The sequence below is a fragment of the Corticium candelabrum genome, chromosome 22 (genome assembly GCF_963422355.1).
Source record: "Corticium candelabrum chromosome 22, ooCorCand1.1, whole genome shotgun sequence".
Taxonomy (NCBI): domain Eukaryota; kingdom Metazoa; phylum Porifera; class Homoscleromorpha; order Homosclerophorida; family Plakinidae; genus Corticium; species Corticium candelabrum.
This window is the reverse complement of record NC_085106.1, coordinates 5,090,505-5,108,298: the sequence shown is the minus strand read 5'-3', so window position 1 is coordinate 5,108,298 and position 17,794 is coordinate 5,090,505. Positions and strand designations below refer to the sequence as shown.

General features: G+C 39.6%; 2 protein-coding genes across 2 annotated transcripts in view; both read left to right on the top strand.

Annotated features, from left to right (window-relative positions):
• Positions 1-2,765: 2,765 nt before the first annotated feature.
• On the top strand, positions 2,766-4,004 carry LOC134197062 (uncharacterized protein K02A2.6-like). Its single transcript, XM_062666304.1, has 2 exons — positions 2,766-3,317; positions 3,372-4,004. Exons 1-2 carry the CDS (start codon positions 2,766-2,768, stop codon positions 4,002-4,004), a joined length of 1,185 nt encoding a protein of 394 aa, XP_062522288.1.
• A 1,987-nt stretch (positions 4,005-5,991) lies between these two features.
• LOC134197061 (EF-hand calcium-binding domain-containing protein 6-like) overlaps positions 5,992-17,794 on the top strand; it is a 20,212-nt gene continuing 8,409 nt past the window's right edge. Inside the window, exons 1-14 of the mRNA XM_062666302.1 lie at positions 5,992-6,164; positions 6,223-6,313; positions 11,872-11,991; positions 13,955-14,058; positions 14,115-14,181; positions 14,247-14,502; positions 15,721-15,848; positions 15,902-16,050; positions 16,110-16,211; positions 16,309-16,429; positions 16,488-16,658; positions 16,719-16,793; positions 17,500-17,660; positions 17,711-17,777. Of these exons, the coding sequence (XP_062522286.1) occupies positions 5,992-6,164; positions 6,223-6,313; positions 11,872-11,991; positions 13,955-14,058; positions 14,115-14,181; positions 14,247-14,502; positions 15,721-15,848; positions 15,902-16,050; positions 16,110-16,211; positions 16,309-16,429; positions 16,488-16,658; positions 16,719-16,793; positions 17,500-17,660; positions 17,711-17,777 (1,785 nt within the window). The remainder of the gene's footprint in view (positions 6,165-6,222; positions 6,314-11,871; positions 11,992-13,954; positions 14,059-14,114; positions 14,182-14,246; positions 14,503-15,720; positions 15,849-15,901; positions 16,051-16,109; positions 16,212-16,308; positions 16,430-16,487; positions 16,659-16,718; positions 16,794-17,499; positions 17,661-17,710; positions 17,778-17,794) is intronic.

Sequence of the window (17,794 nt, the reverse complement as noted above, 5' to 3'; positions counted from 1 at the left end):
CTTGATCACGATCATGATGCGAGGACTACCTACCAGGAGATAGGTAATCTAAATTACTAGGAAGTTTGCATGTTTACTTCCATGACAGCTGCAGCATTTCAACAAATACATATTGTCTAGCTAGGACGCGGCAGTCGTTTCAGTAGAAGGTCAGAAAACTCCATTGGAGGTGTTACTCACCAATGCGAGGTGCCTACGGATACCATAAAACTAGTATATTTTTACATGAATTATAACCATGCACCCAACAGGTAGCTCGAAGTCTGCTAGCTAGGTGTAGGAGTATAGTACATGATATGCATGTAAGCTTCACCAATATAGGGAAGGAAAGGAACATCAGAGACAAATCTATGAAACAAGGTGATTGCTCTAGAGCTAGCTTGCACATATGAACTACCTGTATCCTACATCAGCTATAGTATCTAGACAAGAGGTGAAGAAGTAATAGTGACAACTTTTTACCTGTATGTCAATGCAAAATAGAGAATGGAAGGCATGAACCATGTTTTTATCCAGCAAACAAGCACAAAAGACCACACTCATGCACAGATGTAATTGTACCACCAGCAGCGACAAATTGAAATCAAACAACATGACATCATCAGACAATAGCCTGGCGGGTAAAATTACAAAGCCAATACATTTACTGTTCTTACGCCATGTATCATTGCAATCATAGACTGGATATGACAGTACCGGTAAGAAGAGGACGGCGCTTATAGCTGTTGGATATATGACTGCTATGGTGCGGTGGTAAAAGTGGTTATGCGGTTGCTTTCGTTACTGTAACACTTATTATTAGGGTGCCATTCTCACATTAAAAGTTATAAAAATTGTTTATAATTAATTTAGTATACCATTGAACAAGTAAACTTGTTGACTTTGTTGCTAATTTATTAGTTAATTGTTATATAACTTATAACTTAGTTTATGTAAACATGCAATTGGAACAAAATATTTATATAATGTGCGTACGTAGTGATCTAGCTGTTTATATATATGGTGCAGCTAGAGGTTGGCAGCAGTTGTTTTAATAATCATCTCTGCTATGAAAACAACTCGGCTAATCCAAATTCTTCAAGCAATGTACAGAAATCACTTCAGACTAAAATAGATAACAAGTCATTGTCATTCTTGAGAGACATTTATAGCATTAGAGATCAGGCCAGACTTAACACGATCTTATCAACCCATGCTGGTGCCTTGATTAAAGCCATTCCTAACAAAAGCTTGACCTAGCAATGCAGAAACATGACTTTATTACCTCCGTAAGAATCTGACTGGACATTCCTATATTCCCATCTCACCCAAATGCTTAGAGATGTGTTTGTGGGCTATGGTATTGTAGTGTAGTACATTTACATGTAAATATAGCTTGATGTATATATTAGGTATCTGGGACATGTGCAGAAGCCGGTTAGGCTTTTGACTGGGCACTCTTGGAGAGACGGTCTTTTGAGTAGTGTTGTTTTATACTAGTTAGAGTGGTTATAATGAAGGTATCCACAGTTTGGCGCTGCGATCGGGGTGATGGCTGAAGAACGCAAACCATTGTTGGGGTACCAAGCGTTTGACAGACTTTACAAGTCAGTTGGTCGGTTTCAAGATTTAGAGGGAGAAGATTCTCTTAGACGATTTAACAGCTGGGCGTTGAATTCATTCATCTTTTATATATTTGAAAGATATTGCCGTCACAACAGATATATGTCTACAATAAATTAATCAGGGCCAAGCGCCCTTATGTCACACTACGATTCAGCTAAACCCGAAAAACCATCCAGCTGGAATGTTAACAGTTTCCTGGCCAATTGACATCTTGCCCACAATGCTGAGGATCTTGTTGTGGATCATCTCTGCATTTTCTTTCTGGAGACAGACAGTTAACCGGATGGACCAATCCCTCTTAAAGTGGCTGGAAGAAACGTTTGAGACAGATGGTGCCATGCAGCAATGAAGCTTCCTGTAGTGTCTCTTCAGCTCCTTCCCCCCATCTTCTGTAGACCTTGATAGCAATAGGTCAGAAAAAGTCTTCAAGGTTAGACGCCTTTGTCAGGTATTTTGTGTTCTTCTCTTTCTCCTTAGCAGTTCATCTTTTACGTTCATCTAGCTAGAAACAATCATACAATTGCAGAGGATGTGGAATGTAGGATGTATATCAAATGTCTCAGTGAAGACTTATGACTTCGCATAGAAAATGTCGTTCTACATTTACAAGTTAAAGATTTTACCACCAATCAACTTGTAGAACATACCAAAATGTTCTTCCGGCAAAGTACAACACTATAGCAGAGAGGGTTCGATTACATCGACGGCAGCAACAGTAAGGTGAGACGGTACAAGCATATTATTACGTGCTAAAGCAAATTGCCTCAAGGTTTTGTTTTGATCCGGGAGAATATGGCAGTTGTATTAGAGATACATTTGTCATAGGATTACACAGTGATGACATGTTACAGAAACTTTACGGACAAACCAACCTTCTGAGCCAGTCTTTAGATGATGTGTTGGCGTTAGCATGCACTCTGGAAGGCGCGGCAATTAGTGTGACAGCTACTCATATGGTACTGCCTTCAGAGGAATTCATGTTGTTACCAAGAGAGTTGGGGCATGTTTTATTTGTGAGGATGTTCATCACTAAGTCTAACTGCCCTTTGAAAGGACACTACTCATTGATTTGACTTGGTCATATTGAAGATAGCTGTCAATCTAGGTGACCTACGCGTTCAGGCTTGTCAAGATAAAAACTGGTCAAAACTGATTGAAGCATGATAAAATTTTCAGAAAGAAGAGTTACAGGCAAGCAAGTGTTGCCGCAGTTGATCATTACGATTCCGAACGTGATGAATCTGACTTTTTCTCAACCTTTCATTGATTTTATTTGTGAAGAGATGTGTAAAATGGATAATGTGTATATGAAAGGCAGTAAGATCCGTGTAGAGGTAAATATTGCTGGTAAACCTCTTCATTTTCGTATTGATACCGGAGCAGACGTGTCTCTTGTGAAGGAGCAGTCATGGAATTGTTTTGGACAGCCAAAGTTAGCTACTGCAACGGAACAGCTTAGAAACGCTTCTGGTGCAATCATGTCTTTCATGGGTACATTCAAACATTGTGTTCACTTTCGTAATACAGAAACCTTTATCCAATTCTTCGTCAAGAAAGACGGAGGTAAAAATCTCCTAGGCATGGACTGGCTAAAGAAGATTGGTCTCGCTCAAGCGTGTAATACCTATCTTTCTAATTTGGGAAACCAGATCTCACAAGGAATTTGCCACATGGAGTTTCCATACCAATCAGCTGACTACATTAATCTCACAGTATCCGGATGTATTTTGTGACACTCTGGGTTGTTGCAGTCAGTATTGTGCCAGTGTGAAAGTCCAGCTGAATGCATCCCTAAAAAAATTCCATTCCAAAAACTGCCAATACACCTCAGAGAGAAGATAGAAGCAGAGATGGACAGATTGGTCAAGGGAGGAGTAATAGAGCCTATCAATACTGCTATTTGTGCTTTTCCAACAGTCAATGTAATCAAACCTTATGGGAAAGTAAGAATATGTGGCGATTTTAAACCACTTAACAAAGTTCTAGTTGGTGGTCAACACCCTATTGCGCATCCGAATGAGCTGTTCAGTACTCTAGCTGGAGGAGAGAAATTCATAAAACTAGATCTTTTGGATGCATATAATCAACTGCCCTTGGATGAAGAGAATCAACAGTACCTGGTGATGAATACTTACAAGGGTCTTTTCAAGTATCGTCATTTACCTTTCGGAGTCGGTTCTGCCTTTGCAATTTTTCAAAGGGCAATGGACAGGGGTCTGGCAGATGTTAAGGGAGTAGCATGTTGTTTCGGTGATGTTCTTGTTACCAGTTCAAATGACGAAGACCATCTAAGAAACTTGTCTATCGTTTTCAAAAATTTCAGCAACGTGTTTTGTGTCTTAACAAGGAAAAATTCAAGTTTCTCGGTCGTCAGTACAGTACTTAGGGCATATAATTGACAAAGAGGGTATAAGAGCTTCTGATGACAAGATTCAAGCAGTTCAGCAAATGCCATGTCAATCCACTCAGGTGAATTACGTTTTTTAGGACTGGTAAATTACTTCAGTCAATTTTTTGGCATGTTAGCACATCACACATCGCCTTTGAATTGTTTGCTAAGGAAGGGTGTTCCTTGGGTATATCTGAGGAAGCCCAGTTATCGTTTGATAAGATAAAGAAGGTGCTGACTTCCTGCCAGTTTGACAAAATATGATCTGACGTTGCCACTTGGAATCACTTGTGATGCTAGTGACAAAGGAGTCGGTGCTTGCATATTTGATTGCCATGCATGTAAATGGAAAGGAACAAGTAATTGAATACGCATCAAAGACTGTCACTACAGCTGAGAAAATTATTCACAAATTGAAAAGAGGCACTGTCAATCATTTATGGTTTACAGAAGTTTTGTTACTACCTAGGACGAAAATTGACTTTACAACTGACCATCGTCCTTTGGTCGCAATTTTTGATGCTACCAAAGTCTCAACACCAACAAGAATGAGTAGCCGTTTGGGCCGATGGGCGTTGCAGCTATCTCAATACAAATTCAAAATTGAATACCGTAAATCAGTGGATCACAGCAATGCAGATGCGTTGTCATGGCTACCTGTCAGATTAGATGCTTCGTTTCAAGACTATAGTCAACAAGAGACAGAAATAGAAGATTACGTTGCAAATGTTGAGCAGCAAGTTATTAAAGGAGGACCTATACAGTATCATCAGCTTCAGGAATACACCAAACAAGACCAAACTCTTCAGGAGGTTATACAGTATATTAGAAAAGGCTGGCCTGATAACTACATGCGACAGTGAAGCCATATGCATTATGTAGAGATCAACTCTCTGTAAACGATGGGTGTCTGATCAAGCATAGTGAAGAAATATGCATTGTAGTTCCAACAGCAATTCGCAGAATTCTTCTCCAGATGCTACACCGTGCTCATGTGTGCTCAGATTGAATGAAGAAGTTAGCCAGAAGATAGATATGGTCGCCGTCGATTGGTGATGACATTGTAAATATTGTGAAGAACTGCGAAGTGTGTGCCCGCCACAGAAAGAACTCTTCAATGTCTCCATTACACTCATGGGAATTTCCTGAACGTCTTTGGGAAAGGATATACATACTGAATTTGCCGGATCTTTTCAGAAATATATGTGGTTTGTTGCGATTGAAAGTGGCATGATGTTGTAAGATTCCCAGTGGGTACAACAGGAATGGAATGCATCATATCTGTTCTTCGGCAGATGTTCGCTCATTTTGGTACACCCAGGCAGATTGTAAGCGACAACAGACCTCAATTTACTGGCACAGAATTTGACAACTTTTGTCACCAACAAGGCCTATTACATACCCTGACTCCATCATATCATCCAAGCGATAATGGGCAGATGGAATGCTTTATCCAATCCTTCAAAAGAGCAGTCCGTAAGGGCCTAGAACGCGAGAACTCAACTTTACAAAAGGTTGTTGATGATTTTTTGCAGCTTACAGAAACATGACGCACCAGACCATGCACAAAGAAATCTCCGGCAAAATTGCTTATTGGTCGGAATCTTCTGTGCTCACTGGATTTGCTTTTGCCGAAACCAGACTGAAATAGAAAAGACAAAGAGTTGCTTGACAGAGTTAAGATGTCACAGGACAGACAGTGACATGCAGACAATTGTTCATCACACTATCGCATTCCATTTCAATTGAATGACTTAGGTTTTGTGCGTCAACCAGAGAGCAAAGAAAGGGGATTCTGGAGAGCACAGTAATCAAGGTTCTTGGTGACAGATACTATACAATCAAATTCGATGACAATGGAACAACAAGGAAAGCTTATTTAACTCAGCTGCATGACAGACCAAGCAGACCAAGCAAGCAAACTAGGACAGTTGTATGTGAAACCAGTGGCGATAAACCTAAGGTGATAACGGGTGGCCCTATCCAAAATACTGATGATGACAGTTCTAGTGACAGTTCTCAGTCTGGGGATTCAAGTCACTAGCGTTCTCAAGAAACAACCTTATGGAGAAGTGGGAGATCAAACAAAGGAAAACCTCCAAGACACTATGGAGAATGGGTCGATAAATAGATCGAGACAGCATGCAAACTGTTTGTGTTGTGTGGGGAGGTATTACCGTATTGTAGTGTAATACATTTACATGTAAAGAGCTTGATGTATATATTAGGTATTCGGGACACGTGCAGAAGCCGGTGAGGCTTTTGACTGGGCACTTTTGGAGAGCCGGTCTTTTGAGTAGTGTTGTACGTGTTATACTAGTTAGAGTGGTTATAATAAAGGTATCCACATGGACACATAGATACATTTGGTGACCACGCCTTGAGTTGTGGCAGTGGTCCTACACATATGAAACGGCATGATAGTCTTTGAGACATCTTATGGCATGCCCTCCTGACAGACAACAGTGATGTTAAGGAGGAACAAACAACTGGCGGACAAGACTCCTCCCGTTGCTAGGCCAGGCGATATTTACCACCCAGACTTTATAAATGAGAAACCAGCCTTCTTTGATGTAACTGTAAGGAATTCTTTACAACCCTGTTATGTTGTAACATCTGCAACAAGTGCTGGAACTGCAGCACTAGCTGGTGAAGGGGAAAAGACGAGCGCCATGAAGAAGACATTGTTTCTTTTGGACGTCTGTTCTTTCCCTTAGTAGTGGAGACATTAGGCTACTGGACTCCTCAAGCCTGACACTCAAGGCTATAGCATCCAAGACCACCTCATACAACACAACATCACTTTCTCAAGCTTTCAATAACCTATTGCAACAACTGTCTGTTAAACTTTGGATATATAACGCTAGATTAGTACATGGCTGGTTGCAATTACATTCTTGCAATGACTCTTTGGGATTTACCTACGTAGTAGTTAGGGTTGGGGCAGGGATGTTTCGGGTAGTTGGGATATATGTAGTTGATATAAATATAAATATATATTATATATATTTATATATAATAGATATTTTTACATACATGCACCCAGCACTGCGGGTACATGCACTCAAAACTATTTACTCACATACAGAAAAGTCCCAACTCAAAACATCATTCATTTCTGCAAGCATGCGGCTAGAAGTCATTCTAGCGTTATAAGCCATAATTGTGTGTGTGTGTGTGTGTGTGTGTGTGTGTGTGTGTTTGGTGCTATAGCTCAATTGGTTAGAGAGTGCATTTGTAGAATGGAAACATTAGGGTTGCAGATTCAAGTCACAGCGATGGCGAGCTATGGCATAATTTCCTTAAGCAAGAAACTTACACACAGTTGCTTCTCTTGACTCAGGAGTATATATGAGTACCTTGTCTTTGACTGGGGTGGACAAGACCGCTGGCTTGGCAGTAACATCATTCAGTAGGCAGGTGTGGGCCTTGGTGTCCAGTCCCAGAGCTGCGCAATAGTCAGTGTCCCTGGATGACTCTGGCCAATCTCCAGATGGATTGTAGTGCTGGTCCTTAAACCTCCATGTAGTGCATTAAGGCTCTGTCTCTAGAGGCAGGGGAGCTATCTTCGTAACTGACCCTATTGTCGACATCAAACGATGTGGAGGGCTTAACATTGTTGTTGTTGTTGTTGTTGTTGTTGTGTGTGTACATTTTACGTAGGCCTGTAAGCTGGAATCAAGGTTTAAAGGGTACTTAATCTTCTACTTGATGCAGGAATTGAGATCTGCCACTTTCCTCTTGTGCACAGATATACTGTAGACGGATATACATGTACAGGCATATATGGATGTCAGCAACATCTGTATAAGACCTCTAAACTTAATTATTAGATTCTCATTGCCACCTGCACTGATTTTTAGGGTCCACACCAATAGAATTTATAGTATTACTTGGCTTGGTCTTCTTACGCATGCCGAAGGTCTTGAATTTTGAGGCCAGCATGTTTTGATCATATGGGGTAATTACTTGCAATGTGGCTGAGCAGAGATTGTGTTTGTTATTGCCAAAATACGTCTGCATTGTTGAATTCTGAAGAAATTGTATGTGTATATGTTGTTCTTGAACAACTGAGCCTTGACTTGTACAACTGATATGCCACACATATCTGCTGAATTTTGACTGCAATTGTATAAATTTACCACCTACTGCACTGAGAACATGAGGTATTCATCTTTTTACTGGGATTCTTTCGTTTGAATGGGACTGGGGAAAATCTTTTGTGTCCCAATTGGATTTTGCTGTTTTTTGTCTTTGGCTGAGATGTTGAACTTTCTGAATGGAATAGATACACATTTCACTTGCTTTTACACAGTCTGCAAAAAGTATATATATATATATATATATATATAGTCATTTCTACAAACATCTTCTAACGCGAATAAACCAAGATGAATACATCTTGGTAAACTTTTGACGTTAGGCGTTATGTACTAAATTTAAAAATTCTCTGCACTGTTATGGAAACAACCTAACAGCTTTTGAGAGTTAAAAAAGCAAATCAAAATTTGTCAGCCCTGTCAACCATACTCGCACATCTCGACTGTTAGATTCAACGCTTTCATGTTTGTGTCTTATGTCTGCCAATGCTGAAAATGCAATGGCACTACTTTTTGCACTAGAAGCAAGTCATTCCGTATTTTGAAACAGCTCTGGATTGGTTGTAAATGTCGGAATCCCATTCAAATGAATTTAGTTTTCGAACGGGATTTGGTACCTAGTGTGATCTTCTGCACACAAAACACGACAAAACGTTACACGCTAAATGTATTGAATTATGACATTGCTTTCACGATCATGTCGTGAACACTTAGGTGAATTTGATCCGTGGTTTCCACGACTACTGTCAGATTTCTGCTGTCACCCCGACTGGAGCTACTTGTATTTACATTAGAACAGGTCCAGGACTCGTACGGTATACAGCGGAATAATGGGCAAATCCCTCCGGTATTCACTCAGGATTCCAACAGATAGCGGCATGCAGGGACACACAGTAATTAATACTGGCGAGCAATTGTATTGCAGTTAATACATATAGTTATTCTTTTAATGCTGCTATTCCAATGTAAAGAAAGCTAAAATACGACACAGAATAACTACAGTCAACTGTTTGTTCGAAGTCTAAAAACCAATAGTGATGATGTTTCATGCAGTTTGCTGATTTTCTTCTTGTAATGATTCTCTGAGTTCATATGTCTGTAGTTCGTCGAATTTCTTGTAAGTTTTACGAAATCTTCTAGCCATTGCAGTGAAGTTAGATAGAGTTTCCGTGCAGACAGTTGGAGCAAGAACCTACAACCGCTGCGCAGTTGAACATGCACAACAATGTTATTACTGCTGTTTGATTGGTTTAGAGATAAGCAGTGGAATGGAAGCGTCAACTACTCCTAGCAACTGCTCTAGGTGGCTAAGAAACTTGATAATTGAATAAGCATTCCTGAACTTAGTATAATTATGCGTTACGGTTGTGACACAACCCCGTGAAAATAGCCAAGGTTCATGGTGCACGAATTCGTGATCGTAAGTACCAGACAGGCAATGTAATACCGCTGCCGGTATTTGCCTGAATTCTACATGGCCCTTATAGGTGGGGTAATGCAGTATGGGCTGAACGGGAAGGCGGATTGACACGATGATGCCAGATAAATGGAACTTTGACTCAGCAACACATACGCTACAAACTGAATTGGAAGTTCCCTCTCAGCGGTTCCACTCTACTATATTTTACGAGAAGAGTGAGGTGACTTCCTATTTCACTTCCATATGTGACTAAAGAGCATAGGAGATTGATTCCTGATGAAAACAATGAGAAAGGAAGAGGTGCTCACCCCAACAATTCATTGTGACTATATATAGTACCATTGGTAGATCTGCATTTTTGTCTGAAGTAGCATCAGTTTTTCCCCGGAACTATACCCATTTGTGGCACAATGTTACATCCCCCTGCAAGGCTCACTGTCTGAGTCATATGTAAAACAAAATTTAGACTTTGCAAGGAAAGTGTGTAGCAATGGGATCAATTCTCTGGAGCCATTTTTATTTACCTTAAGTCTCCATAGTCATTGGGTGTGCTGTAACAAGAGAGTGGGTTTGGCTCTGACACCCTTATTTACTTTAATCCTTTCGTTCGTGCAGATTTTGTTGTGTCTCTACTTTTCAAACCTGTTCTCTCTCTTTTCTTGTTTATGTGGTACACTCAAGTATCTTGGAAGCTCACTGTCAACTGATGCCACGATTGGTGCTGAAATATCTTGTAGACTCTTCAAGGCAGGCACTGCTTTTGGCAAACTAGAATCAAGATTGTGGAAACGACGTGAAATTTCTGTCTACAAGGCAGTTGTTCTTCCAATCATCCTGTACGGATACAAGAGTTGGACGCCCCTGAAACGGAACATACATAAACTTGACAGGTTCCACATGCGAAGCCTTTGTTGAATTTGTAGAATTCAATGGGAAGACAGAGTACCAAATACCAAAGTGCTTTCACAATACGATATGTGTAGCATAGAATTTTACATCTCTCAATTTTCGTGGGTTGGGCATGTAGCACGCATGCCTGATGACAGGATACCGAAGCAGTTGCTGTTTGGAGAGCTCAAACAAGGAAAGCGACGTCAGTGAAGACCACGGCTACGATTCAAAGATTTGCTGAAAGACAACCTCAAACGCTGTTCTATCAATCCTGATAACTTTGAACATTTTACTGAAGACACAAGGCTATGGCATAAAATTTACCTGTAATCACTGGCATCATTAGAGCGATCAAGGATCAATGCTATTTAAACAAAACGACGGTAGCGTAAAAATCGTGATGTATCTAACCTCCCATCACATGTATATAAAGCTTTGATGCCTTGCTACACCCCTCGGTTTTGCAGTGTATTGGAGCGATGCTCCAAGTGTGTTGCATATTGAGATAACATGTCTTGCCTGTATACATTTTGTTGATGGGAACTAGCGGGTGTTAACTGTTTAATCAAGAGAGCTTGCATTTTGTTACGTATTGCCTTTCCACTTTGTTGGTTTGAATCAGTCATTTATTGAGCTAAAACATGAAGAAGCATTGTTAAAAGATTTTATGAAAGAATTATGTGCAGTTTAGACCTTATGTGTCTGATTGAGAGACTGAACGACCACACTTTGTACTCCTATGCCAGAACCTCGGATAATTGAATGTCTGAATTGGGTAATTAAAATGATCACCCGATTTGGATAATTAAATGCAAATACTATAGTAGATTAATTTCTTATTGAATTTAATTACTATTATTCTTTGGATTGGTATTCTCGTTACTTTCTAGTTAGTTATATGTAATTGTGTCATCCACATGACTTTTATACATCCAAAACAGATAATCAAGGGTATTTGCTTCTCTTGAATTCTAGTTGCAGGTTTTACTTTTGTTTATTTGAGTTTGTCACATATTTGTGTAGATTGGGTTATTCAGAAATAACTGATTCAGTATAGTTTCGGAACAACTAGTTTGAGTTTTTCTGACTTCCATTTCATGTTTTAATTTGTGAGTGGATGCTAGTTGACAGTAGATATCAGCAACAAAATCCACATGTCCGTGTCTTGGACATTAATTATGGCTTTATGTGTTTTTTGGGTACCTACTGGAATGTGTATGTTTTTTGGGTTGAGAAATGACATAGTTAATTCCGTGACTCAAGTTTAGATTGCAAGATCAATGTAAAAAGGTTAGCTGATGACATGCAGTCACTGTATTGGCAATTTGCTTACTACGCATATACACTAGGTTGCTGCTTTTAAAAATAGATAACTTGCTGCCAATCAAGGTCTACATACATGATTACTTAAGCTTGCCTAAACTGTGACCAGAATATTGACACTTTTAACATTTGTTTGTTTCTAGGCATTTCAGTCATTTGATTACGATCACAATGGATTTGTATCAAGACAAGAGTTTAAGCGTGTTGTAGAGAGTTTTTGCTTACAAGTCAGTGATGACCAGCTTGATGAGCTGATATCTAAGGTATTATTTATAGAATGGTCTTTCTGCCTTGTTTGGTTGCTAATTATTATGCTTTGGTGTCTATGTGCACCGAAGGCATAAGGTAGTCTGCTGGTGTGTGTGTGTGTGTGTGTGTGTGTGTGTGTGTGTGTGTGTGTGTGTGTGTGCATGCTTGCGTGTGCGTTATTGCTGTATCTACTTGCACAGTAGATTTTAATGACAAAAGCCTCCTACATACATACTGTTGTGTATTTTGACTTATGGATTTTACAAGATTATTCATTCTTGAGTTATTGGTGATTTCTTAGTGTGCATCCGTTACTGCTGTATCTACATGCCCCAGTCGATTTAACAACAAAATGGGCCTTATCGGTTAAGAAATGAAACTTTCTTGGATTTATAGAAATGATGTTTTCATTCTATAAAGCTTTATGTTCTTGATGCGCATGTGTCGTGTTAAATTCAGTCAGTGTTAAAAAGAGTATCCGTGTTAAATTCAGTCGTTAAATTCAGTCGGACGTTAAAAACACTCTGTTAAATTCAGTCTGGCGTTGATAGAACAATGTATAATAGTGTCCTCAATCATTTGGTTACGTCTAGATTTTTAACACGCGTATCATTTGCCCTGACTGTTTTTAACAATGTACACTGTTAAATTCAGTCAGATAGCGCGTGTTATACATTAGGCAAAATGGCCGCTTCATCGTTGAACTGTAACCAACAGACATCCGCCCTCATTGCTTTGTAGGGTAAGATGCATGACCTGTTTTAGCTTTACGAGTTTCATTTGTGAACCAGCTATAGCTAGCTGATCTAGTCAACTACACAATCTACTTCACAAGATTGATAGACACATCAGTGTATATACTTCCTGCTTTGTGTTGGTTACTGCGACAGGATCAGGGAAGCTCCAGACCATATTTCAGATTGCTTGTGAAGGTGTATGTGTCAAATGGACTTGTCTGCTCGCCCACTGTCTAACTAGTTTGTTTGGAGCAGAGAATCCTAGGAATCTCGCTTAGTAGAATTGAATATTATATAGAGACAGTACTGAAGGGTTTTGATCAAGTGGAATACAGTATTTCTTTCATAGATACGTGTTTTGCATTTGCAGATTGAATTCCATGATTTGATTGAACCACAAAATCTCATACCTAGATAGGTGTATGAGATTTATATCTGGTGCATGTAGAAGGATGTTTCATCTTCCTGTTCCTGATTTGTTCCTTGAAGGATGTGAACTGGATTTTGTTTATTAATTAAATGAGTATATCATGCATATACTATGCATCTGGTTATACAATCAGATATATATTATACGTCTTCAAGTGATGTACAACTGAATTTTGTAGTCTTAATTCTTTATTAATTAATGCCCCCAGTAGAGCCAAAAACAGCATGATGACAAAAATAACAGCATAACAGGCTATAATTAATTATGTAATGACTTGGCACATGCACAATTGCTGGTTTGCGTGTGGTTTGCGTGTTAAAAAGTTTACACCTAATCAAGTGATAAGAGGAAATTATTGATACATTGTTCTATTAACGCCAGACTGAATTTAACAGAGTCTTTCAATGACAGACTGAATTTAACACAAGCTATGAAGAATTCAGTCGGTGTTAACTCTTTTTAACATGTATGTTGTTAAAAATGCTCTAAAAGAGTCTTTTTAACAAAGTAGCTGTTAAAAAGACTCTTTTTAACACCAACTGAATTCTTCATAGCATGCTGTGAGGAATTCAGTCAGTGTTAAAAAGAGTCTTTTTAACAGCTACTTTGTTAAAAAGACTCTTTCTAACGCGTTAGAATGACTCTTTTTAACACCAACTGAATTCCTCATAACACATGCACAGTAGAAGTATATGGTATATTTGCTGCCCGTGTGTTTGTCTGAACACTGAATGCCCAGTTGATTGTTCACTGAGGCATTAGCACCCCTGAAACTTCAATTGCACAAGGTAATTGTCTGTCCATTTACAGATTGATTTGAACAAAGATGGACAACTATCATATCTCGAGTTTCTGAGGCACTTTGGAATTTCGGAAAGTGGTCAAGGCCATGCATGGCTGAAATCAAATCATCGGTATGTAAGCATGGTTTGTTTACCTCGGATAATTTTTCATTATTTGTGCTCTCTAGATTTAATAAAACACGATCACCTCGTCCTTTGCCAGTGGAACAGGTAGAGAAAGAACTACGAGAAAAGGTAGCACACTGTGTTGTATAGAATGGTTAATCTTGCTCATTTGGTTGTTTTTACCAATTTCTCAGATCAGTGATCAGTGGGGAACTATGGCACGGGCATTTAGAATGTTTGATATGAATGGAGATGGTGTGATATCAAAGGCAGAACTACGAAAAGTGCTGGAGAGTTTTTGCTTCCAAATGAGTGACAGTCAATTTGATCAGCTGTGGAGTAAATATGACGAGAACAGGGATGGACAATTGCAATATATGGAGTTTGTGAAGAGACTTGGTGTGGAGGTTCAACACACAGATAAAGGTCACAGTATGGCAATTCAAGAACGTGAGAGCTGAATTAGTGTTGGTCTCGTGGCAGTGACATTGTGTTCATGTTTAGACGTAATGTAGACATACTGTTACACACACACACACACACACACACACACACACACACACACACACACACACACACACACACACACACACACACACACACACACACACACACACACACACACACAAACACAAACACACACACACACACACACACACACCACACACACCACACACACACACACACACACACACACACACACACACACACACACACACACACACACACACACACACATGCACACACCACACACACACACACACACACACACACACACACACACACACACACACACACACACACACACTTGCACACTTGCACACGCATGCACGCACGTACATGCACACACACACACACACACACACACACACACACACACACACACACACACACACACACACACACACATACTTACACTAAAAGTACACACACTAAATACACCTTATGGGCTTAGGCAACTCAACACTTCTCTCCATACTTTATCTTGAGCCCATGCTATATTGTCAATTTCTGACTGTTTTTAAATCATACATCATAGTGTCTGTCGACCATTGTTTGACACCATGTGCAGGTCGTTTGATACCAAATAATTTCTTCTAAGTAACATCTTCTGGTGTCTTTGAGAGGGCATTCTATCAACATGCATGATCACGCAGACACCTCCTATGGATTTGTGTGTATCTTTATATATAGTCTCCTCATCTGCTGCTCTCAAATGAAATGTGTTGAAGCGACGAACATCGACCCTGATCCATATAGCAAGTTGCAACATTGGTAGAAATAAGGTTTTAAGCACTCTGACTCTCGTCTGCTTGCTGAAGATTCTGTAAGTAAACAAGTTTTTTGTAGGCTGTAAATACTGAAGTAGCGTGCTCAATTCTCGCAGTTGCTTCCTGTACACACCCTCCTTCCAAGTTCATTAAGCTATACCTAAATACTGAAATGACAATACATTTTTGAGATGCCCTCTGAACAGAATCACAGTCTGGTATTTCCGTACACTCAGAACCTCACTCTCTCTCACACACACACACACACACACACACACACACACACACACACACACACACAGACACACACACTATGTCTACATCACACTGCATGTATTCTGTATTGCCTTGCTGTTGTTGTATTGTGCAATGCTGTACTCTGTATTTCCTTGTATAGAAAGTGAGGCAGAGGGAAAACGTCATCGATTGCAGCAGCAACAAAAGTTTCAACAGTTGAAGCAACATCATTTGCATGCAATGACGTCTTTACCAGCAGAACATCTAGAACAACTTTTTAGACATAAGGCAAGAATATCTACATGAAGAAACAATGCATTTATAGTATCTATGTGACTTAGATGAAAGACAATTATGACAACATGCGTAAAGCCTTTAATGCAATCGACGGTAACAATGATGGAATTGTTACCTGGGATGAATTAAGAGCAATTGTTGACAGTTTTGCTATGCCTTTGTCTGAGAATGCTTTCATTGAACTGATGAAGAGGTTTACATTGATGTTCCACAGGCTGTTATAATGTCATGGACACGGTTATATCTCTGCAGATTTGGCGTTCAACCTAGGGACAGCTTGCCATATGACGTCTTTCTTCAAAAAATTGAAGGCACTGATCCTGGCCAAGTATTACCAATCAAGCCATCACACAGGTACATTATGATCACATCTAAAGACCCATATGACCAGCTAGGCAAACTAGATAAATAAGAAATCAGTCTAATGTTATATGCTGTTATTTATATGTAGATACCATCCGGTGATTGAGTCAACACAGCATATGGCAGCTGATGATATCATGGCTTTGCTGCAGTCAAGAGTAAGTGGAAGCCATGACTCAATTCACAAAGCCTTTCTCAAATTTGATGATGTAAAGCATACTTATGCTTTTGAAGAAACTTAATGTTCGTTAATTGATTAATTTTTAGGACAAGGATGGATTTATATCGCATTCTGAACTACGCAAAGTCATTGAAACATTTACATTTAATTTAACTGAAAATCAGTTTCGTGAAGTATTGTCACGTCTTGATCCCAGAAACAAAGGACTTATTTCATTCAGAGAATTTATTGGACACTTTGGAAATGCAGAAGACCCAGTAAAGCATACTGATGTGTCTATTTGTGAGTTTTCTGTTTCAAGCTTAATTATGTTACAGTTTGGTCATAAGTGGCTTGTTTCAACTCATCGATTTAATAAGGCACTTTCTCCTCGAAGCATGTCTTTTTCAGAGGTAATGTTTAGTATACAAACAAACAAACAAACAAACAGACAAACAAACAAACATAACATGTGCGCTCACACAACTGCATGGACAAATGGACATGTGGGCAAATGGGTATGGGTAAATATTGAAGATAGCTCCCCTGTCATATGGGCGTCTATGCATTAGGCGGATCGTAGGGCTGACACTGTCTGTCTACTGGAGCTTGGCTGAAGACATGCAGGGGCACTGACAATGAATGGCATAGCATTGAGAGTAAGTACCAATGCCAACATGTACCTGTTTGCTGCAAGAAGTTTACCCAAGCCAGAAGTATTGTTCTTTCCCAGTCAGAGACCAGGCACTCCTGAGTTGAAAGGCAATTGTGTGTGCCGCCCTTGCTGAAGGAAACTACACCTTTGCTCAACTTGCATGGGCTTAAACTTGTGACCCAAAGGTCCCTGCAGTTTTCGCTTACCAAAATGTGGCTTTTCACGATTGAGCTACAGGCATCACCACACACACACACACACACACACACACACACACACACACACACACACACACACACACACACACACACTTGCTTTGTTGCACTTGCACTTGCTCAATTTTCTTGCTCACTTCATGAAGCACTTACACGTACGCATCATTACAGTAACATATGTGTCATATAGGTACAATTTGTATACGAATTGATGAAATTCATATGCATTATCCCTAATTGTAATTGAAGGTTGAACATCTTATTCGAATGAAAATAATGGATCAGTGGAAAACTATGGCTGCTGCTTTTCGTGAGCTGGACACAAACTCTGATGGTTGTATCAGCCAAAGTGAGCTGAAGAGTCTACTGCATCGATTTGGTATGGCAATCACAGATGAACAATTTCAACAGTAAGTACCTCATGTTACTTAAGGCATGTTTATATGTTGCTTTGTTTTAGATTTTGGGCAAGGTGTGATGAAAATTCTGATGGTACACTTGATTTTCATGAATTTTTTCGACAGTTGGTACGTCTTTGCAGTGC

Bases quoted from the DNA above. Each gene is read 5' to 3' on its own strand.
- LOC134197062 (XM_062666304.1), top strand. From the start codon at position 2,766: ATGATAAAATTTTCAGAAAGAAGAGTTACAGGCAAGCAAGTGTTGCCG. The intron at 3,318-3,371 runs GTATCCGGATGT...GTATTGTGCCAG, and splicing joins CTGACTACATTAATCTCACA to TGTGAAAGTCCAGCTGAATG.